Source organism: Protopterus annectens, chromosome 13.part0 (genome assembly GCF_019279795.1).
Source record: "Protopterus annectens isolate FY-2018-M chromosome 13.part0, PAN1.0, whole genome shotgun sequence".
Taxonomy (NCBI): Eukaryota; Metazoa; Chordata; order Ceratodontiformes; family Protopteridae; genus Protopterus; species Protopterus annectens.
The window spans coordinates 136,248,059-136,272,352 of NC_056747.1; the positions used below are offsets into that span (position 1 = coordinate 136,248,059).

The 24,294-nt window shown below is 42.4% G+C and overlaps 1 protein-coding gene across 5 annotated transcripts in view; it reads right to left on the minus strand.

Annotated features, from left to right (window-relative positions):
- The window catches only part of LOC122817661 (calcium homeostasis endoplasmic reticulum protein-like), a gene marked incomplete in the record, with an annotated part of 1,194,300 nt that overhangs the window by 433,691 nt on the left and 736,315 nt on the right, over positions 1-24,294 (minus strand). For all 5 annotated transcript variants that reach the window (XM_044090728.1, XM_044090727.1, XM_044090726.1 and 2 more), the window contains 1 exon segment: positions 22,331-22,414. In XM_044090728.1, the coding sequence (XP_043946663.1) occupies positions 22,331-22,414 (84 nt within the window).

Sequence of the window (24,294 nt, forward strand, 5' to 3'; positions counted from 1 at the left end):
GAGCTCTACGTGGGGGTCTTATATTTTTTGCCCCTCTAAGAAATTGCTTAAACAAAGGATGAGAAAATAAAGGAGGGTCACAATCATAATGAGCAGAAATGGCTGCAGCATGAACCTTCACAGAGGAAAATGACAAACCCTTGTCTAGTAATTCAGTAAGGTACTGTAGCGTAAAACTCAAATTAGGTACTGAGACATCAAAGCCCTTTGCTGTGCTCCAAAGAAAAAATCTCCTCCATTTATCAGCATAAACTTTTCTAGTACTGGGCCGCCTGGCTTCCAAAATGACATCTAAAACCTGTTGAGGAAGCTGAGACCCCACAGGCTCTAAAACAGAATACGCCAGGCTGTTAGATGTAGGGACTGTACCCTGACATTGAGCAAATGATTGCTTGACTGGGACAACAAGTGAGGAATCTGAGGCAAAGTCCAAGGAGGCTCCTGAATTAAACTCCTCAGCAGAGGATACCAGTGCTGACGTGGCCAATCTGGTGCTATTAGAATCATGCAAGGCTTGTCCCGCCTGACTTTCAAGACTACCTTGGGAAGGAGAGGCAGAGGAGGGAAAGCATAGACGTGAAGGTTGTTCCAACTGAAGGATAGAGCATCCACTTTCCAAGCTTTTGGGTGAAACATCTTTGTGCAAAATTTTGGCAGTTGGAAATTTAGAGGAGAAGCGAACAGATCTATGTCTGGAGTTCCCCAAGCCACTGTCAACTGTTGGAATACCTGAGGATCCAATTTCCACTCGTGGGGGTCCATAATTTGTCTGCTCAATACGTCTGCTAGGGAGTTCTGTGCTCCTGGCAGAAACCGTGCTTGAAGAGTGATGTGTAAACTCAGAGCAGTCTCCCACAATATCATTGCTTGTCTGCAAAGAGGGTAAGAATGAGTTCCCCCCTGCTTGTTGATGTACCACATGACTGTTGTGTTGTCTGTTCGAATCAACACCTGTCCTGGTTGAAGTAGGTCGTTGAAGGCCATCAGGGCAAATTGAACTGCTAACATCTCCTTCATGTTGATATGCAAATGTTGTAGTCTGGGAGGCCACGTGTCTTGAATCCATTTCCCATTGAAGTGTGCTCCCCAAGCCAAGTCCGAGGCATCCGTCGTTATGATCTGACTCGCCTCTGGTCGGGTCACAGAGAGTCCCTTGTTTAGGTGACATTCCTGCGCCCACCACAAGAATTCCTTCTGGATGCAAGGTATTATCTGAATGACAGTGTCCAAATCGTGGCAGTGTTGAGTCCATACAGTTTTGAGATACCATTGTAGCTTCCTCATATGCAGTTTGGCATTGGGAAGTACTAGAATGCAAGATGCCATGAACCCCAAGGCTTGAAGGACTGTCCTTGCAGTCAGCCTGGACAGTACTGATAACTGCTGGAAGTATAGGTGAAGAGTTCTTTGTTTGTCCGGGGTCAGAAAAGCCATCTGAGAAGCTGTATTCAGTCTCACACCCAGAAAGCACATGTCCTGAGAGGGTACTAGACTGGACTTTATTTCGTTCACAGAATACCCTAGGCACCTTAAAACTGCCATTACATACTGCAGATGTTGAAGTAACTTGTCTTTGTCTTGAGCAAGAATCAGGCAATCGTCCAGATAAGGATAAATTTGTATTCCCCTCTGTCTGAAGAAGGCTATTACAGGCGCCAGAACTTTTGTGAACACCCTGGGCGCAGTAGATAAACCAAAGGGCAATGCAGAGAACTGATAATGAGAAGTACCAGCCCGAAATCGCAGGAATCTCCTGCAGCTGGGCCTGATAGGAAAGTGAAGATAGGCCTCTTTGAGATCCAGGGTTACCATCCAGTGATCTTTGCCTAGCATAGGCAGAAGTTATTGTAATGTTAACATCTTGAACTTTGGAATGTCTAGGTAGGTATTGAGAATGGACAAATCCAGAATTGGCCTCCAAGTGTTTCCTTTCTTTGGCACTAGGAATAGACGGGAATAAAACCCTAGGCCTACTTCTGACGGCGGTACCACCTGGATAGCTCCCATCTGTAAAAGCAAAGAAATTTGCTCCGGAGCCTCCAGCCTTTGCTGAGGAGGCACATCCGGCATGCCTTTGAAAGGAGGAAAAGTGTGAAAGTAAAACTTGTAACCTTGATTTATTACTTCCAACACCCATTTGTCCTGGGTGACCAAATGCCAGTTCTGTTTGAAAAGTGCCAACTTTCCTCCTAGAGGAGCTGCCAGAAAAGAAGGATCTGGCAGCTGAAGATACAGGTCATTGGGTCTGTTTACGAAAAGGCTGACCCCTGCCCTCACCAGAAGACTGTGCAGGAGAACTCCAAGTCCTAGGTCTGAAAGAACCCTGAGCGTGAGCCCTGCCTCTACCACGTCTAGACCTGCCCTTAGACTGAAAATCCGAAGAAGGGTAGGACCATCTTCTAGCAGGCCAATTCCTGCGAAACTTAGGGGGCTGCACCTGCAAAAAATCCTTGACCGTCTGCATAGACTTAGCTTTATCTTCCATCTTTTTCAAAACTGACTCCACAGGAGAACCAAAAAGAACTTCAGATTGAAGAGGAGCATCCAAAATCCGAGCTTTAACATGCTCTGACAAAATTTGATCCTTAAGCCAGGCATGTCTACGAATAACTGAACCAGTAGCAGCCACCCTGGATGAAGCCTGAAGAGCATCGAAACCACACTGCAAAGAGTGTTTTCCAACTTGATCTGAAGCATGAACCAACTCCTGCAATTCCTTACACTCTATACCCTCAGCTAAAGCATCCACCTTAGATTTCAATTGGCCTAACAAAAAGTTCTGATACTTCAGCATATGAAACTGGCAATTTAAAGCCCTCATAGCTAAGGTAGAAGAGGTGTACACTTTTTTCCCCCACCTATCCAACGCTCTAGAATCTTTTATCCAAAGGAACTGGATTCTTAACCACAGAAGCCCTGATACCCTTCGGCCCTTGAATAATAGTTTCCGGGTCAGCTCTAGGACTCTTATACAAATATTTATGTGTTTCAGGAACTCTGTAATATCTGTCTGGCTTGACAGGGGCAGGGGGTAAAGAATCAGGATTAAGTGAAGTTTCAGAAAAAACATCCTTAACAATATCTAAGACAGGGGGAATAGCCAAAGGCCTATGTTGTGGTAAAAACAAAAATTCCCTAAGCCTTTTTCGAGAATCTGAAAAATCCTGACCTTCCCACTTGAAATGTTCCCTCATGGAATGTAAAGTTTCAGAAAAGGAAAAATCCTCTGGAGGAGAAGCAGAAGGACAGGAATCCTCTGCATTCGAATCTGAATAGGGAGGGTAATCCTGAATATCCTCAGCTGAGGACTCAGAGTAGTCTGAAGAATGCTCCATTCCCTCTAAATCTGTCTCCACCCTAGGCCTCTTCTCTGGGGGGGGGCAAAGATCCCCTGATCAAAGTAATCAAATCCTCTGCCATTTTCAACATATGTTTTTTAGGAACAGAAGATGAAGAACTAGGGCTATGGCCAGTACCAGTAAGACCAGGTTTAGCCTTAGCATGGCCTTTAGCCACTGAGGTAGAAGGCCTAATAACCTTTTGTAAGGATGGAACTACAGATACCTGAGAAGCACCCTCGGCCTGGCCTAACTCCTGAGAGGCCAACTCCTGTAACAGTAAAGGTTCCCCCTGGGATTCAGCCGAGGCCTCGGCCGGATCCACAGATTCAACCGAAGGTTCCATAGAACCGGTGTCCGCAACAGACGACTCATCCGGCTTAGACCTTAAAGATTTATCTTTACGTTTTTTAGCGGTAGCGGGCGTCGGAGGATCCGACGGCATGTTGTAGTTACACCGCTTACCGAAAACAAGCCTAGCACAGTCTAATCTTCGTTTAATGGTGCGCTTATTAAATCTAGCGCAAAAGCGACACCCGACTACGTCGTGTTCAGGCCCCAAGCAAGGAATACAGAGAGAATGATAGTCCCTATGAGGTATCTGTTTCCCACAAGAAATACAATTATTAACTTTTTCTGACATCTGGATTAACTGAGGCAAGAAAAGACAAAAATTTTCCCCAACGGGGTACTTAGCCCAACTTGGTCTTCGGTCTGAAACTCGATAATCGAAAATTTCAGAACGCCGAACGGCACTTGCAAACGCTGCTTCTGCTTCGGACCACGCGGCAAGAAAGACTGAGGATATGGTGTCGGTCATGCGCTTAAGTACTACTACGTACTGACGTCAGCTTCGGGCGTCCATGACCGACGCCAGCCTCTTTGCTATTCGGGCCGACCGAGGACAGCGGACTACCCACAGGTTATGACTGCAGCAATGTGAGACGAAGAACATCTGTAAGTTACACTCACAGCTATGCTATGGTTTAAACGGTTGCTAACATTATGTAAACTAAGGGTGTCCTGTAATTCAACCCTCATGGGAGCACATGCAGTAGTCCTATTCTCGGTGACTTCGGACAGCACATCTAACGTGAGCTTCAAATTAGTCTCTTAACTAAATAGATAGGAAGACGTGCTTCACAAAGAAACTGCATATTTGACATGGTCCACCAAATGGATCTAACATGCTAACCCTTTGAAATATTACTTTTAGTGGTTACAGGGTAAGTGGATCTAACATACTACCCCATTTGGGATATTATAATTTTGAAGCATGTAGTAAATGTAAGTGCATGTTACCAGCTATGTTATTTTCAAAACTTTTAGTAAGAAGTATTTAAGACAAAGTCCCTGAACACAACTAAATTAAACAAAAAAAAAACAGAAACAGTAATGTTAGCTGACAGTTTTTAGTAGTAGCATTGTTTAATTATGTAATAATGTTAAAGTAATGAAGGGTTACCAGTAGTGACAACAAATTGTAAAACTGTCATTAAAATAACTACATTTTTACACCTGAATGTGCCACCTTGATGGCGATCATCTGACTGGCTTGCCCTTGTGCTGTCCTACACTCTCTCTTCCCCTCTGGTACGGTCAACCTGAACGGAAAGGAAAGTGAATGGGAAAATGGGTGGCTACCCTGGTGTAAGCACTCACAGGTAAGCTATGGGGGAGGGGGTGCAAAGCAGAGTGGGAGTTTGGGCAGAGTTTGAAGACAGCATCACCACATACACTGTCATGTGCATCAGGGCTTTTCTCAAAAACCACACCCCTCTCCATACGGACATCTACCGGAAGGTGAGCAGAGAATACAGTATGGCTTATGAGGGTGTGCTCAGCCTAGGCTCTAGAGTAACCATGCCTACTTAGTCATCTCACACTCCTGGCCTGGCAATCATTCCAAGGCCTGGGCCCCACCAGAGCATGGCAAATGATCGCCACGTCAAGCATGCCTATCCTCTGTGCAAGCACTGTCAGACACCTGAGCTGCTAACTAAACTCAGACTACCTGGGTGGTAATCAAGGGCTTTTATCACTGTACAAAACTGGGCTGGCTAAAATAAATATATTTACATCCTTCTTAAAAAGGTTTCATGAAAGCACAGACTATTAAAATCCTAAAATCAAACTCAGAATTGGAGCCCACAGAAGCCCTCACTGCCATAAAGCTGATCCATGAAAGATCTTGTGTAGAAAATTACACAAGTTATTGCTTAAAACAAAACTTCAAACAAGTACATAAAAACATATTTTGTCATACTTAAAATGCATGACTCTAAACCACTCCAACCTTTGTTTATCAGATTTAACAATGCAAAGTAAGCGGGCGGCCACGGTGGTGCAGTGGTTAGCATTGCCGCCTCACAGCAAGAGGTTCTCCGGTTCGATCCTCGGCTGGGGTGCCTTCTGTGCGGAGTCTGCATGTCCTCCCTGTGGTCGCGTGGGTTTCCTCCGGGTGCTCCGGTTTCCTCCCACATCCCAAAGACATGCTGCAGGTGGATTGGATGCTCTAAATTGGCCCTAGGTGTGTGTGTGAGTGTGCCTTCTGTGGAAGGTTGGGCGCCGGGCTGGCAACTCGACACCGTAAAACTCTACTGCCATTCAATGTGCGGACAAGGTGATCCGCTGTGGCGACCCCTAACCGGGAAAAAGCCGAAAGAAGAAGAAGAACAATGCAAAGTAAGCGAATGTCTAAAGTGATTAATATGACAGTTCAGTAATTCCCGGGGTCTTAATTTTATGTACAAAATCTATGAACTTATGTTAAAAGACAGGAGCTTTTGCACTACATTTTTTTAATGTAATTTGCTCCTAATTTGTTCTGAAGCTCTCACTTTCGAGTTTTTTTTTATTTCTGTTACAATATGCAATACTTTAAATACAGTTGGTTTAGATGATTTCCATTTTCAACTAATTGCTGTTTTTGGCAGTTACCAGAATTAAACTTATCAAGGCGTTAGTATTTCTAGGCAATTCAGGTTCGGTATCCCAACCATATCAATTCCTTAGTTACACCCATTTACACACCCAATATTTCTGACAGAGTACTCTGCAGGGAATTTCTGAAGTCTGCCAACTCATTACACTCCCTCCAAAAATTAGTTATGCACTTCCATCTGTGTTGTCCATTTTCATTCTTCAAGTAATGGGTTCAGATCCAACTTGGCAAAAGCTTGTGGCAACCTCAGACTCTCGAGTGTCTCCCTTATGCGTAATGCACCAACCCCAAGTACCTCAGATCTTGTTTGCTAATTTTACTAGAAAGAAATATTTTAAGTCAATAAGGAAGACAAACTTATCTGGAGTGCAATATAAAGAACAGAGACGTTTCCTAACCACTCATTCTTCCAGGAGTTTTCCAGGTCAGGGTTGGTGGGTGGGGAGTTGAAGAATGAAAATGGACAACACAGATGGAACGTTATGGTAAGTACATAACTTCTTTATCTGATGTTGTCAATTTTCATTCTATCCTCAACTAATGTGACAAGAGTCCACAGTTACTTAAGATCCCTAGTGGACTCAAGGAAGGATATTCCTTAACACCATTGAACCAAATAATGCTCTACCTCTGGAGACCAAATCCAATTTGTAATGAGTAACAAAAGTGTGGAGTAGCCCAAGTTGTTGCTGCACATGTCATCCACGGATGCTCTAGCCTGAAAAACTGAGCAAGTTGCCATGGATCTAGTTGAATGAGTTAACGGTTTTGGTATGTTGACACCCAATTTGTTATAAATAAATGAAATGCAATTAGTAACCCATCTGGCTAGGGTTACTTTGGTTACTGGTTTTCCCAATCTGACATCTGCAAATGAAACATTGTCCAGGTTTTCCGATATATTTTATTCTATACAAGTAAAAACATGGTCTGTGAACATCTTGTAAATGAAGCTAGTATTTGTTCTTGTTCACAAAATTTGTAAAGAAGAGGGGCAAACTAATGGATTGACTGATATTAGATTCGGGACCACCTTAGGAAGGAAGAAAGCAATAGCCCATAATGTGACTCTAACCCGTGTGAAAGATCAAATATGGTGGTTTTGAAGATGAGGCCTGAATTTCCGAAATTCATCTAGCAGAAATAATGGCTACTAAAAAATAGTCTTCCAAGAAAGATATCTTAAGATCACATTTAGCTGTAGGTTTAAATGGGCAGGGAGTAAGTGCTTGCAGTACCAGATTCAAATCCCATGGGGGAGTAAAATCTTTGAAGGAAGGTCTAATGAGAAGTGTGCCTTCTAAAAAGCCTTTAGAAAGTTTATGAGAAGTGACTTAAAAACCATCAAATCCAATTTTTTTAAATTTGAAATTGCTGCTAACTGCACCTTAACTGTTAATGAGCTAGCTTCTTAATTAAAAAGTAAAGCCAAAAATTTGAGAATGTTACGTATCGCAGTCGAGAAGGGGTCAATATGTTGCAGTGCCAGTACGCAAACCTTTTCCATTTAATGGCATAGTTTCCTAGTCAACAGCTTATGGGATGACAACAATATTTGTCAGACAGGTGAAAAGAGCACAGGTTGTCTGGCTATTAATGAAACTGGAGAAACCAAGCTGCAAGCCTGAGGTTTGGTATATCTGGATGGCTCATGCCCGTTGGGTGAGATAGGAGGGTCTGGAGTCAGGTCCAGAATCCAAAGTTGAAGTAAGTGAGGCCAAAGGAAAGGGAATCAAATATGTCAAGGCCAGTAAAATGATGTGAGGATTACTTTGCTCTTCAGCCTGGCGACTTTCTGCACGAATTCTGGAAAAAGTGGAAATGCAGGATATGCATAAAGAAGACTGGGGGCCAATCATGGATAACAGCATCACTTGGCAATTCCCCCCCTGTGGGGTGATGAGGGTGAGGGCAAAGTAGCTGCTGCATTTGCTGTTTAGGTGATTGGCGAAAAATGACTGAAGCAAAGCTGGCCCCACTGACGGAAAATCAATTCTGTCACATTCTTGTTGAAGGACAACTTGTGAGGTAAAAGAATGCACCTGCTCAGTTTTCTGCTATCACGCTGGACTTCCCTGAAATGTGCGTTGCCTATAAGAAAGCAGCTGGATGTTATTGACCATTGCCACACCATGAGCACTTCTCAACACAAGGGGTAAGATCTGGTCCCTCCTTGTTTGTACCAAACTACTGATGTGTTGTCTGTTTGAAATGCAATTGTTCCTGTAGGGACACCATCCTGAAGTGCCTGCAATGCTAATAGCACTGTTATTTCTAGGACACTGATATACAAATTGGCCTCTTCGGGGGACCAAGTGCCTTAGATATTCTTACCACATAATGCCCCCCCCAGCTGGGAAGCATCTGTGGTCACTGTGGCCTTAGGCTGAAAGGGAACAAATAAATGGCCTTGTAGAACTTGATCTGACAGAGTCCACCACAAGATCTCTCTTGCAAAAGTGGGTGATTTGAATCGGAGTAGACATGGATTGACAAAGTATTGACCACTGCATGGCAAGTATCCACTGAAAGATTCTCATGTAAAACCTGGCCAATGGTATTAATACTGACATTGCCATTGATCCCACAGCCTGAAGGACCAAGCGGGCTGAAATCTTTGTACTACAGTCATCTTTCTGATTTGTGATCTAATTATCTGAACTTTTGATGAGGGAAATGAAGTTATGTTGGAAAATGGGTTAAATTCTTGAGTAGGCTTGTAAGGGCCTCAGGGCCAATAGCCTAGTAACTTCTTATGATCCTATGGTTGTCTTTGTGTGGAGAAGTGCTACTATGAACTCTAAGCATGGAGTTCATTCCAGACTTCTTGGATGACTTTTTTCTAACAGCTTTAGTACCTGAATTGCTGCCTCTTCCCTCACACTGGGTGGAACATGAGGGATTTTATTTTTTTTTGGAAGGATGAGGAAGGAAAAAGGTATTAGATAACCTCTGGAAGTGATCCTCGGCACCCAAGTATCTGTTATCAACTCTAGCCTGGCTCTCTGGTGCAGGGATAATCAACCCCTCGATTGTCTCCAGAGGAAGGCAATTGGGCCTCCATTCAGGAATGGTGCAAAGGTCTGCCAAAGAAAAACTCTGGACCCTTGGTTTTACAGGCCACCTTTGCTGTAGGGGCAGAGTCTACCATTGGAGTTCCCTCTCTACCTTTGGGGGAATCTCCTCCATGTGCGTTCTGGAAAGGTCCCTAGGACTTTTTGAACCACATTTTTCCACTACCTTGTGGATTGCTAGAAAAGGGTCTTTGAGGGGTGGAAACATATATCCATGGCAGACAGCATCTTTCCGTCCTTTTCACACCTGGATAATGTGTCTTTTAGCTTGGGACCAAACAAAGATGTGCTACGAAAATGAGCACTGATGAATGAAGACTTGAAGGGCTCCACAAAATCACATAAGTGCATCTATGTGTGTCCCCTTATGGAAATGCCCAAACCTGCTGCCCTTGAGGTTCCTCCGGCCACGTACGAAATAAGCCTCGTGGAAGAATTGGAAATCGATTGCAGGGTAGCCAACTGAGAAGTCACAGGTGCTTGTACTTCTTCAGAAACGGATCCTGAGAGGGTGTCAGACAGTTCCTTAATCAGGTCTCTCTGTAACCTAATAAAATATGCCAGATAATTCAGGGACCTTAAGGCGAAGGTCAATGAAGCACAGACACTTCCCAAACCTGTCCATTGCCTGAGACTCCTTTGTTGGGGGCTGAACAGTGGAACTCTCCACAGCAAGTTCCTTCTTAGTGGTTGCCGCCACAACCATGGCATCAACAGTTACCTCTTTTGCTCAAATCTGCTTGTCCTCCAATGCTGTCATAATTTTGTCAGGTCTCCAATGTACTGGTTCAATAGTGTTGGGATCCCTCCATGCCCACTGAGAGGTCATCTCAATGAGCTCATCAGTGGGCGGAGTCACCCAGGAAGAAGAACCAGTACAGAATGCCTCCAGGAATAGAGACTATTCAGACGAAGGGGTCCTGGGCTTCCAGCCACCTCTGCGTGTCAGGATTTCAAGGATGTCTCCAAATGAGACATCATCAGGAGGTAACCATGGGGACCCTTCACCTTCATCAAGGTCTGTATCTTTTGTGACAGATTCCTCTGGAGAATCTAAGTGCGTCCTCTTGCACTTCTTAGGGACGTCCTCAGTGGGATGGTCTGTGGAGGTATCAGAAGTTGGGACACTCTGCTGGGAAGACTGCGGTTTCGGTACCATCTGTCCCTGTGGAGAAGAGAGATGAGACTCTAAGCTCAGAAACAGCATGGCTGTGGACTGAGGATCTGAGGGGTAGGAACCATCTGTGCTGCCATGGCCGACAAAGTTCTCTCCATAACCTCAAAGGCAAACCTCCCAGAGAGAGACAGGACCCTAGATCCAAAAAAGTAAGCTTTTGGAAAGTAGTCCCTCCCTGCTCAGAGGACAATCCCCCCACCCGAGGCAGAAATCTGAGCCGAATTAATCCATGCCGAGGCCGCGAGGCGCAGAGACAGCACTGAAAACTTCAGAGTCGACTACAACACCTCGGATCCGGCAGGGTAGCCTCAGCTCAGAGAGCTCTCCAGATCCATCTGAACCAAAGTGCTCAGAGTAAGCCTCGGATCAGAAAATAAGGATATCCACAGATCTGAAGCAGATGGGCAGGAAAGCTCAGATCCAAGGACTCTGAGTCCATGGAAGGAGTCAGAGGAGGAAGTGGTAAAGGGGCTAGTGGAAGATCGGATCTCCTAATCCAAAGGGGTAGGAGCTGAAGGTACACTTGTCAGGGTCTGCGCCAAGAGAATTCTTCTCACCAATCACTCCACATCATTTTATGTAAGACTCCCCGAAGAGCGAGTGGAAATTGCAGATGGAGACTTTTGTCTTTCCAAAAAAGGGTGAAGGGACCCTGTAAGGGACAGGGTCGATCGGAAGACTAAGCATGATTAAGCAGATGATGGACTGGATAATTTTTTCACTGGATCCGAGGAAGTCAGATCCGATAACTATCTTTTTATGTTTCGGATCCAACGTTGAGGTTGGATCCAATAATCATTTTCTTTTTTGCTTCGGATCAGAGGATGAAGTCTGGCCCAACATTTTTGATTTTCTCTTTTTATGATCCTATGGAGGATTTGGATCCACTAGAGGCCTTTTCCTAGATTGAGCCAATGCCCTTGAGGAAGTGGAAGGGCTTGGGGAAGGCAATTTGGACTTTTTTGATTTTGCAAGTGATGAAGCTCCAGATAAAGCCTCTTTGAAACAGGAAGGAAGCAACTGTTTAAGAATCAATTTATTTTTCCCTTTCTGTACTAGCTCTGGGATTATTAAACCCATGACAGAGGGAACAGTCTTCTTGTAAGTGGAGGGGGCCATGCACATAGAGGGTGTGAGCATCTGAAAATGGAATTCTGTGCCCACACTTGAGGCATTTTTTGAACCCTGCAGAGCCTTTCTCCTTTTCAGCTATAATACCAATATTAAACTAGTAAGACGGATACCACACTAAAACTTAGCCAAAAAGACAAGAAGAAATAACATTTTTGTTTTTGAACAGTGAAATATCAGACATAGCACAACTATAGAAAAAAAAGAAAATACCAACAATGGTACTAACACAGGCTACACAAAATGTAGAAAGAAAGAGATAGAATGCTAAGAATAGTATTCAAAAATACGGAAGGTACAAGAGAAGCGACAGGAAAGGGGGAAAATACAGTTAAGATTAAGAAATTTAGTTCAGGAAACATTCATTTTTGATACAGAAAACACACTTCGCTCAAGAGTAGCAGTCACCATGTCTTTCGCTCAAACTGGTAAATGAGATCTGAGGTACTAAGGGTTGGTGCATTATGGGTAAGGGAGAAGCTCGAGAGTTCAAGGTTGCCACAAGCATTTGCAACGGCCGACTCAGATCGGATCTGAACCCATTAGTTCAAGATAGAATGAAAATTGACAACATTAGATCATATGTTCTCATCCACCTCTTTCTTCCCCATCACACCCTCCATTTGCCATCTACCTGAGGAAATTTTGTTTGGCGTCTGCTTGGGGTATAAAAATACCTATGCAAACACTTCCAGGCAAAAATTTTAAACCTTCTGGACTTTGTTGTATACTTGGGAGCCATACATATGTCCTCCCATTGTTTCCTTGTGAATTCCACTCTCTTCCCAATCCTTTCTAACCTCTTCTGATCGATTCCTATAGTTAATGTGCAATATTTTCTTTGCTCTAATAATTATCCATTTTTTAACAGCAGCTTCTGTTCTAGATTTAACTGAAAATTCTACTAGAGAAGGTCTTTCCCATTATCCCTTTCTCTAGGTCTACACCTGATAGGGAAGGCAGTTTCTACATGTAGTCAAAATGACTTCTTGGCCTCTTCCCATTCTGTTACCTTTCCTTCTCTAATTATTTGTTCCCAGTACTTCGGTTCCTTTGTCAGTTGTCTCCAATAAATTCCAGCCCCCTCTTGACAATTCTCTGAACCCCTAATTGCAATCAAGTTTCTGAACATTCTTAATCAGTCTGAAAAAGTTCATACACAAAGAACAAACATGATCACAGGTTTAGGTTATTAAAAGTTTTTTATGATGATTTTTCAATCAAAAATGCTTTTCTGGATATAAATGGTTGGTTGTTACGTGATCAAGGTTTTCAATCAATTGAAATGGTGATTGGCAATAACCGGAGCCAGACATTTTGTGAAAACTCTGGAAGCAGTAGATAAGCCAAAGGGAAATGCAGAGAACTGAAAGTGTTGAGATCCTGCCCTGAAATGGAGATATTTCCTGCATAATTCCATGATAGGAATGTGGAGCTAGGCCTCTCTTAGATCTAGTGCGGCTAGCCAAGTGTCCTTGGACAGCATGGGTAGCAGCTGCTGGAGGGTGAGCATTTTGAATTTTAGGATCACCAGGAAGGTGTTTAGAATGGATAGGTCAAGGATGGGGTGCCAGGTGCCTGCTTTTCTGGGCACCAGAAAAAGTCTGGAGTAGAAACCTTGGCCTATCTGTTCTGCAGGAATGTGCTCTACGGCCCTCACAGAAAGCACGGAAAGTATTTGCTTTTGAGCCTCTGCCCACTGGTTTGGAGGTAGATCTGGAAACCCTTTTGGGGATGGAAAGGTATGGAAGGAAAATTTGTATCCCTGAGACACTATGTTCAGAACCCAGTGGTCATTGGTAATGGTGGCCCTGGTGCTTGCGTGAAAGGAGAGTTTTCCTCCTAGAGGTAAGTGAAGATGGGCAGAGTGAGTCATTGTGAGCTCTTACCATAAGGGTGTGGCTTATAACTCCATGGTTTTGTGGTGGAGAAAGTCCACTGCTTAGATCTCTGCATTCCCTGTGGCTGCTGTCTGAGGGGGTCTGGTTCCCCGAGGCCTCGGCTGGACTGGTTTAGTAGGAGCAGGAAAGGACCAGTGTTTGTTAGGACAATGCCTGCTAAAGCTGGGGGGCTGGACCTGTTCTTCCATTTTTTTTAAGACCTCTTCTGCCCTAGTGACAAATAAGTTGCCTTTCTGCAATAGGGCAGCCAACAATTTAGATTTGACATGGTCTGGCAGGGGCTGTCCCTTAAGCCATGGATAAATTCTAATGACAGATCCAGTGACTGCTGCCCTGCAAGAAGCTTATAGGGCATCAAAAAGTACAGTGCAAGGTGTGTTTAGTTACTTGACTTGCAGAAAGCATTAACTATTGTAATTCTTTAGATTCTGTCCAAACAGGAAGACTTTTTTTGTTTGAGGAGTTCCAGGGTACGTTGCTGAAATTTTAGCACATGGAATTAACAATTTAGTGCCCTGATAGAGACTGTAGAGAGGCAGAGTTTGAACAGTGTGTTTAGGTTGAGGGGTTAGTTAATTTTGGAGCTCTTGTAAGACACAGCCTGGGACACCGACCGGTCCCACTGAAGCTGTGTTTTTGGCTTTGGATAGTGCTGTTTTGACCTGTGTCTCAGTGACTGACGGGGCCCTACATTCTTCTGGTATGGTTATTGACCCTTTAGGGGGTGGGGGGGTGAAGTTTGCACTAAACCTGTCTGCCAGAATGTTGGCAATATCAGACGGTTAAGTGCATTTTGTGCCATTCTGCACTAACTCAGAGCAGATCTGAGAGTTTCCACTTAGGTTCTTGACATAGCTAAAGAATGCTTTGTGGTTATCTTTGGAGTCATTGGCAATTTTTCTTTCAAAACGAGCCTTGGATGATTTAATGAGGGAACATAGCTTCTTACTGATACTGATCAGAGATGTCTTTCCTTCTCGGGATTTTACTCTTCTGTACTAGTTTCCTCCTCCTGTTGTATAGCTTGTTTATGGCAGGGGTCCACCAGACTGGTTTCCTTTTCTTGGAGGAGTGATTTTTGATTTTACTTGGGATAGCACGATCCATGCATTCCTGCAGATGCTCATAGAGTGCCTTTGTAAAGGTTTCAGCAGCTTGGACAGCAGTGTCCTTAGCATGGGGACTGTGAACCTTTCCACCTCGGTCTTAAGTAACGTGAAGTTTGCTTTTGAAAAGTTTTTCACGGTGGTTTCCTTCATTGGGGGTGGGGGCAGAATGTGGATATCCAGAGTGATTAGTCTATGGTCTGATCTAACCAGTGAGGGGTTGACCTCTGGTGTGGAACACCAGTTGCCCATGTTGGTGATGACCAGGTCCAATATGTTGTTCCCTCTGGTGGGGGTACTGACTAGTTGATCTAGGGCATTCGAGTTTATAAATTCTAGGAAGCGTTGGGCAAGGGGTTGGTACTTGAGTAGTTCTCCCAGTTTATGTTTTGGTAACTGAAATCACCCCGTATTAGGGTGTTTGGTAGGACCTTCATATTTCCCAGTGCCGCCAGAAATGCAGAATGGGGTCCTGGGTCATGGTGGGTGATCTGTAGCAAGCTACAATTTGGATTGCAGTTTTGCCCGTTGTTAGTTTCACATGGATGATCTCTGATGCATTGTGCTGCACCACTAACCTGGAGGTGTGGGTATCCTTGATGAATATGGATACACCCCCACCTTTTGTGTTTCGGTCCTGGTTCTGTGGCCGAAAGGTATGACATGAGTTATAGCCTAGTAGTGCTGGGGTGCCCTCAGGGGGCTTAAACCAGGTTTCTGTTACTGCACAGATGTCGGTGTTCTCCATACCGAAGAGTGCTTCAAGTGCGTGCATTGTGAGGTTTAAACTTCTGGCGTTGAGTAGCATTACCCTCAGTTTTTGGTTACTTGTGCTATTTATGATGGTGGGTTTGTCTTTTGAGCCTTGTCTTGGGGGTCACCCGACTGTTGTTCAGACAAAACTACAGGGGATAGATCTCTCTTCCTTTTGGAGAGGGTAGCTTGGCTTCCCCTGATCAGTATGATAAGGTCTTCCGCCATTTTAAGCATTTGAGACTGAGGCACGAAAGCAGGTGCCGGAAAATGGGTCATCGGTTTCTTGGGTGTGGTTCGCACCCTGGGGCTTAGAAACACTGTTATTTTTGAAAGAACGGTAGTCGCGAAGGAGGACGTCAGTTTGCGTTAAGTATCGATAGTGCGAAGGACTTCCTCGGAAGCCGATGCCTGCTCAGTGGCCCATCCAAGGTAGAGATGACCGCAGGATCCTTAGTCAAAGAAGAGTTCTGTGGCATACTGGACTCAAAGGGTCGCGGTCTGCAAATCCACAGAAGCGGGCATCAGGGGCTGCGAAAGCGCCTCACTGAGGACCGGAAAACTGACGACTAGCTTAACGAAAGCATCGTTGGAAGGTTTGAACCTGTGCGGTCTGTCTATCTTTACGTTTTTTTTGGAACATCTGCTGTCGGATGGCTTACTAAATCTATATCGGAATTCAAAGACTGTAAGCGAAAATATCTGGCTGCAATAAGGGCCAGACGACAGACAGTTTTGGCATTAAACAAAGTACGGGTTCACCAATGGGGTACTTAACTTTAGAAGACTTCAACTTCAATTCGGTAGACGAACTCAGTGTGAACTTCTTCTGCTTCGGACTCCACAGCAAGAAAGACTGATGTAATGGCATCAGCTGCCTTACTTTACACTACTGACGACCTGACATCAGTCCTGAAGTGACAGCAACCGATGCAGAAATACTAAGCCTCTGGTATTCAGGCCGGCCGAGGGCTACCCTGGCAGGGATAACCCAAACATGATGACTGCAACAGTGAAACACGAAGAACATCTACTTATACGCGCATCCCAAACAGACAACCACCTGGTTAACAGGAAAAAACAATACTCCTCCTTAAGAGTGAACCTACAAGCTAGCCTAAACATTACAGACCAATAACTTGCCTTCAAATGATGTATAAACCACATACTGGAATTGATGAGTTTATAGTTGTTTAGAAGAAAACTCAATCATGACAATAGGAAAAAAGGGCAATAAAAGAAAATCGTATGAAACAAAGGATCATTTGTTGTTAAAGTCATAATAAAAATTGTAAAAAAAGTAAGATTCTAAGTATGGCATGATTAGACTACAAACATTTGACAACATCACACATTCACAGATAAAGGAGTGTTTACAGAAGTATACAATTTAGCCTACATTGATCAATTATATTACAGTGACCACAAATCAGTGGCAAACCACTCTGCTGCTAGCCATGACGAAGGCCAATTTATTATTTCAGGAATAAAAATTCAAAGGGGGATATTCCAGGGTGATTCTGTGAGCCATACTCCTTTGTATTGCCCTTAACCAAATAAGTTGTCTACTTAACAGATTTGGTGATGGTCACAATCTGGCCTCCCAGAAAACAACAAATGTAAAGACTTATCTTCTTTTGTGGATGATTTAAAACTATATGGTTCATTAGATGAGGAGTTGAAAGCACAACTGCAAGTGGTTAAAATTTTCTCAGATAATACAAGAATGTAATTTGGTCTTAATAAATGTGCAAAAGCAACATTTAAAGCAAGAAAGCTGCAGTACCAAGAAAATATCCATCTGGGACAGGAATACAATATAAAGGAACTTGAACAGGACGGAGTGTATAAACATTTTGGAATTGAGGAAGGACAGACAATAAAACATGAACAAATACAGACAAAACTCATTATGGAATATTTTAGAAGACTACAATTACTACTGAAAACAGCCACATCATCTAGGAAAACCATCCAAGCAATAAAGCAATTTGCTTCTCTTCTAATTTACAGTTTGGGGAGGACTGACCGGCTCTAAACAGTACTGGATTATTTGGACAGGAAAACAAAGATGATATATATAAAAAAAAACGTGTATGCCAAGATTTCATATTCCTCATTCTGGAGGAGGTATGGGCCTACTCAAAATTAATTACATGCATAGATCTGCAACTGTAGGACTGCATACATATTTGCAGACTTCATCAAATCAAAATGTGGTGAAAGTTTTAAAACAGGAGGAGAACAAGACATCCACGACAACTTCTCCATCTAGTTTAGCAGAAGCATATCTGTGTCAAGCAGGAATGGAAATCAAACCAGAAATGGACAAAAATCAGGCAGCAACTGAAAGTGCCACAAACAAAAGAAAGGATACAAGAAGGATCAGATGAGAAGGTAACGGATGTGGGAAAGGCATAAATACAATTTCAAGTACAGAAAACTCCTGAACAACCTCATGTTGATCAGGATCTGACACAGGAATAGTTAAGAAGTGAATTTAAACCGATAGATGAAAGGTTAATACTGGTGGCCCAAGACAGTGCACTACATAAACATTTGCTTGCAAAGTTAACTGAACATGTGGGAAAAACAGACAAATGCAGGTTCTGTAAAACAGAACTGGAAACGGTCACAAATCTTGTTGCTGGGTGTGATACATTAATGGCAGAGAGCCTGTATACGGAAAGGCATAATAATGTGGCAAGACTGCTGCACTGGGGATTGTGCAAAAGCTACAATTTTGAAGCAGCTCAGATGCACTGGAAACCTGAGCTACAAAGTCTTATAGAGAATAATGAACTTTATATCATATCACCCTTTACCAACAGCTCAAAAAGTAGATGAGAGAAAAGCAGATATAGTAGTTCATGAAAAGAAGACAAAAGTACCACTGGACATTGAAACTGTTACAACCAGTGGTTATAGTGTTCTATTTAGAGAGACACAAGTCATAAAATACCAGGATTTGCAGAGAAAAATGAGATCAATGTGAAAGGATACTCGGACAGTTCCAATAGCAGAAGGAGCAATGAGTCTCAAAAAAAAATGTACAGTCGTATTTAGATACGCTACCAATGCGTGCAACTCCATATGAATTATTCTGGGCATACTGCAAGTGCTGTGAAGTGCACTTTTGCTTAACATCAAAGACAAACAATACTGATGTCATGAACTTTTCATAGACTTAGAAATGTGGTCCCTTCCCAACATGGTAGTATAAATCCAAGAGAGTTATTAAACTGAGCTATATGTGTATTAAATTTTGACACTAGTAACTACACCTCACATTCCTGTCCTTAAAATTTGACAGTCTTGTAGAATTCACAGGATGCAGAGTGGGGAATACAAATTCCGCCTCGTGTCAATGCATATCAAGCATCACCAAGCCTAAAGAGAAGTTTATCCCAGAAATGGTCAGTGTGAACACAATATACAAAGTACCCACAATCATCAACACAGGAAAGAAAAAGAAAATTTATAAACGTACATTTATGTACTTAAAACCAACTGTAACTGCAGCCTCTGACCAGAGAAGTCATAAAAGCAGAAAGGAAGAGTGGGATGGTTAAAAGTACTGACAAAAGATGTAATATCAGTATACGGCTTGATCTGAGAAAACCATCTACCGCCACACATTGCCAGCAAGTGGAAGGCTCGCTGGTGGTTTCAATCTCCGGGACTTGTGCTGGAAAGTTGGACAGAAATATTCTAAACTAGTGGTCACGTCAAGAGGTGGAGATCAGTGGGTCGCCTTGTCTGGTATGTCAGGGACTTGAAAGCAAAGCACTAAAGCTCACAGATATGGTAACCAAATCTGATGTAGTGCATTCAGGCTTAATGTAGCCTCAAATCTGGTGATGGTGAAATACACTGTGTTGAACTTTTTATGATGTGGCACTAAATGGATTTACTTATAATTTTGCATACGTTATTTAAGTGCCAAGCTTTATTGGTCCTTACAATCTTCGAGTACAACTGTTCTCATAGTTTTAAAATTATTCTCTTAATTTTAACCTGCATGATTACAAAGACCAATAAAAATTAATACTTAAAGTGTATATGAATAAGTGCGTTTTACATGTGTGTGTATACACACACACACACACACATATATATATATATACACACACACACACACACACACATCTATTTACACATACACACACAGATATATATATATATATATATATATATATATATATATATACACATATACTACATATATACATACACAGATATACACACACATACATATGCATATGAATAAAACAATGCAAGTAAATCCTGTGTTTCACGTATGGATGTTAAAAACATTTTATTTTGATGCATCATGAATCAACTGCTCAAACCAGCACATTTTTCATTTTTTTTTTCTGTTTCTTACTACAATAAATGTTATTTTATACTGCACTTCTTTTTAGCTTCTGCAGTTCACCAACACAAAAAGTTAACTCTTACATTATTCGGTGTTTGTGTTTTCAACCACAAAAAAAAAACTTCTTTAACTTATCCAAAATGTTTTCACTTCATTGATTTAATATCACTACCTTTTTACAGCTTGTTTATTCATTAATGCTTTATATTTTGAGGTATTTCTTAAGGTTAAGTTTGGACTATTATGCATATATTATTGACCAATGCTTAGTTCTTTAACACTTTCATGTATTTAAATTAAATTGTGATTTAGAACCACACCCTTCTCAGCCACCAAGGAGCAACAAGGTGGAGCTTTAGTCTTCCTTACTTTTGCAGTTCTCCCCTCAGAAGCCCTATGCCCCCACAACCAGTACTCACTAATACCCAAATAGTTTAAATTGCATCTCCAAGCCATTTACATAGTCTTGTGAAACCTCTAACCCCCATCTCTACATGTCTAATACAAACCTTTTGATAGCCAAATATATAATTACCTATGAACCTTGATTATACCCCACCTGTTAACTAAAACATTTTCTGCCCTACCTGGTTCCTTCCCTCACCTCCACTTACTTGAATTTCTAAGCACTAATCATGTGATCTATTATCTACCTGACAAACCCACTAGTATCCCTCTTCAAAGGCTCAATATCTACTAATCCACAAGCACTTTTCATACTTTGGCTTTACTTTATATGAAAGTAATTTAATTATAAGATGTGTGGTTAATGTAGATTACTGAATGTCGGTTTAAAAACATTTGTTATATGTTGAAGGTTTTCTCCCTAGGCGCCCAATGAAAGGGGGTTTTTGAACAAACCTGGTAAACAAGAGCAGCAAGGTGGGAAGACACACAAATGTTCTCTGCCCTGGAAGGAAGAATGCATCCACCACGAATATCCCTTTGTTTGCTGAAACAAGCAAAACAAGGGGTAAGACAACACCCTCCAACATAAATGGTAAACCAGTTAATTCCCATGATGAAGCATTCCTGGGAAAGCCTTCGGAATCGCCCACTCAAAGAAAGAAGTGTGGCTCAAAAGAGTCTGCCAGCATATTAACTTCTTATGGGATCCAAATGGCTAAAACTGTGATTCTGCAGTCGATGTTGTACTGACAAATACACCCTGCCACTCTGAACAGGCTATACAACAGTGTGCCCAACCTGCTGGTACAGGACTCCTAGCAATTCATGCAAGGAGGTTACTTAATGATGACATGCTAATCGAAGATGATTAATGATTGATTCACAGACGGTAAACAAAAAAAATACATGATGACATAGAAAGGTTAACTTGAAGTTATCTTTACTAAAACACGCTGTCAACAGACCATCAGAATTTTTCCCCCCTAAAGGTTTTTGGTCTCTACACAGCAGACCAGTGGCTGCCACTAGTGTCTCTAATTAGTCTCACATGCTTGGGGGTGAGGCGTGTGTGTGTGTCTGTGGGAGGGCTCATTCCTGGACATAATACAAGACCTTCCCTTGCAGTCTTGAGATGAGACTGACAAATCCAAATGCAGTCTCATACTTGCGGCCACAAAGATCTCTCCATTTTTCTGCTCTACAAGTTCCACACCTCAGAACAGACATGGAGAGATACAAGGCCATTCACAGATCAAGAATGCCTGCCAGTGTGTGCCTCAATACTTGTACGCTTAGGATGAGTATCACTGCAAATACCACCCAATGCAGCTATCAGCTCACGCTTAAGACATCTCTCCTCCTCCAGGGAATAAGTGAGCCAGTAAAATACTGCAGCATTTTCTTTCCCTCCAAATGATTCCTCACGTTAACCTGAACCCAGATTCAGTTTTACACACACATGCACACAAACACGCGCACAAACGTGTGTGTGTGTGTACATCTCTCTTTGTGTGTGTGTGTGCGCGCGCGTGTGTCTCTATATATATATATTTTTTTTTTTACCCCCCCCCCCCTCCCCATTTGCTAAAACTGGCTAAATCTTTTCTTATAGGAACAAAACTAATAGACTTAGAAATCACATTGAGTCCTGTAGCTGTAGACTCCAAGAGAATGTAATTTTTTTGACAGTTTCATATTGTACAAAGCATGTGTATGACAGATTAGATTCCAGCCTGTATTAAGTGAACAGAATGTCTTCCACTTTCAGTTGGTCCTTACAAGGGAAATAAGTTATGTAGGAATCGGGGACATAGGTTCATGATTTGAATGGAGGACAAAACTAAATGGGGTCAATGTGCAGGTGAACAAATACATATTTAAAACAGAGAGGAGTTTAGGAGATGACTACACTACAGCACATCTCATCTTACAATGAAATCAGCTTCCCTCTTGTACTCCATAACATATCATACCATAATAGCATCAGAGATTAAAACAGAGAATTATTTTACACAATCAGTCACGGACATAGAACGCATTACTTTCCACACTGTTTCACAGTAGTCGATTTGTGAAGCATTTTATCTTACTCAAACTTCAGAAATCCTAAAATCTCTCACCTGTTTCGCTTTTCCTTTTCTTTTCTTCTGGCTCTCATTTTTGCTCTGAAGAACTCGTACAGTCCATTCTGCTCCCATCCTTCACTGTTAAGAAATTATTCACAAAAACGCTTTAGTTGTGATTATTTACTTCAAATGTTTTCTTTATCTGCAAAAAACAGAAATCAATGTAATCTTAACTCATTAAGTTCTTATTTCTCCTTTTGTTATACGACTGCTAATGTACAACTGCAAATGTACTAACAAGTATTGCCCCTTCTGTATAGCTCAATGTCCATGGGAAAAAATACTCAAATGCTAAAACTGGCGAAGTGTGTGGGATGGGGCAGTTGTTAAAGAACATAACCACAGATGCTCAAATGGATCAGTATGGCTAACAAATGGGATGCATCACGTTAAGGACACCATAAATCTGGTCAGTGTGTCACATCTTGTGTGCCACACAACCAACCTTACACCTGGGGACAGGGGCTAAGTGCTGATACAGAAGGGACATATGGGTGCTACACTTCTCAAGGATGTCTTGGCCCAGTTAAGGTGGGGCTAGTTATCACAAGGACAGATTCAGGTAATATAAGACACAGCAGACAAAAGTACAGTTTTGTACCTACCATAAATGTAGATGTTCGAAGATCCACATTGCTGCAGTCCTAACACTTGGGTAGTCCGCTGTCCCAGTCGGCCCGAATACCAAAGTATATGGCTGACGTCGGTCAAGGCGCATTAGTCTGACGTCAGGACGTCAGGGTACAAATGCGCATAGCCGACGTCATATCCTCAGTCTTTTCTTGCCCCAGATGTCAGAAGACCCTAAAAAGATAAGGCCAAAACCAAAAAACACCAAACACTCCTGTACCAAATATATGTACAATATATACAAATTTACAAAAGTACAACCCCACCCACACAACCACCCCTAAACACAGAGGGAAGGAGGGAGGGTAAATTGGACTGCAGCAATGTGGATCTTGAACATCTACATTTATGGTAGGTACAAAACTGTACTATGTTCTTCATCCCACATTGCTGCAGTCCTAACACTTGGGTAGAATCCCAAAGCAGAGGTAAGGGAGGCTGGCAAATCATAAAGAAGCAGGAGCCGTCAACAAGCCCTGCAAAATAGCCGTTGCAAAACCAGCCCTAGATTTAGAGTAGAGAGGAAGGTGGTAATGCTTAGAGAAAGTATGCACTGAACTCCAAGTAGCTGCCTCTAAAATATCCTTAGTTGCCACCCCCCTTAGAAATGCTGTTGAAGTGGCAGTAGCCCTAGTGGAATGAGGCCTAATCCCAGCTGGAATCTCCTTGCCATGATGGGAATAACAAAATGCAATGCAAAACCCAATCCACTTAGAAATAGTTTGTTTTGACACAGGCTTGCCCTGAGAACTCAAAGCAAAAGAAACAAACAACTGCTGAGACTGCCTAAAATCCTTAGTCCTGCTTAAATAATAATGCAACTGCCTGTGTACATCTAAAGTGTGCAAAATCTTTTCCCCCTTATTTTGGGGATCTGCATAAAAAGTAGGCAAATGAATAGTTTGGTTTAAAGCCACACTAGAAACCACCTTAGGCATAAAGGAAGGATTAGTACGTAATGATACCCTATCCTTATGGAAAATCAAAAAGGCTCAACCGCCATAAGGGCCTACAATTCAGAAACCCTTCTTGCAGAAGTAATGGCCAACAAAAAAGCAGTCTTCCATGACAAGTATTTCAATTCAGCAGTAGCGCAGGCTCAAAAGGTTGTAGAGTAAGTTTCTCCAACACAAAATTGAGATCCCAAGCAGGAGTAGGAGCTCTACGTGGGGTCTTATATTCTTTGCCCCTCTAAGAAATTGCTTGAACAAAGGATGAGAAAACAATGGTGGGTCACAATCATAGTGAGCTGAAATTGCTGCAGCATGAATCTTAATGGAAGAGAAAGACAAACCTTTGTCCAATAACTCAGTAAGATATTGAAGAGC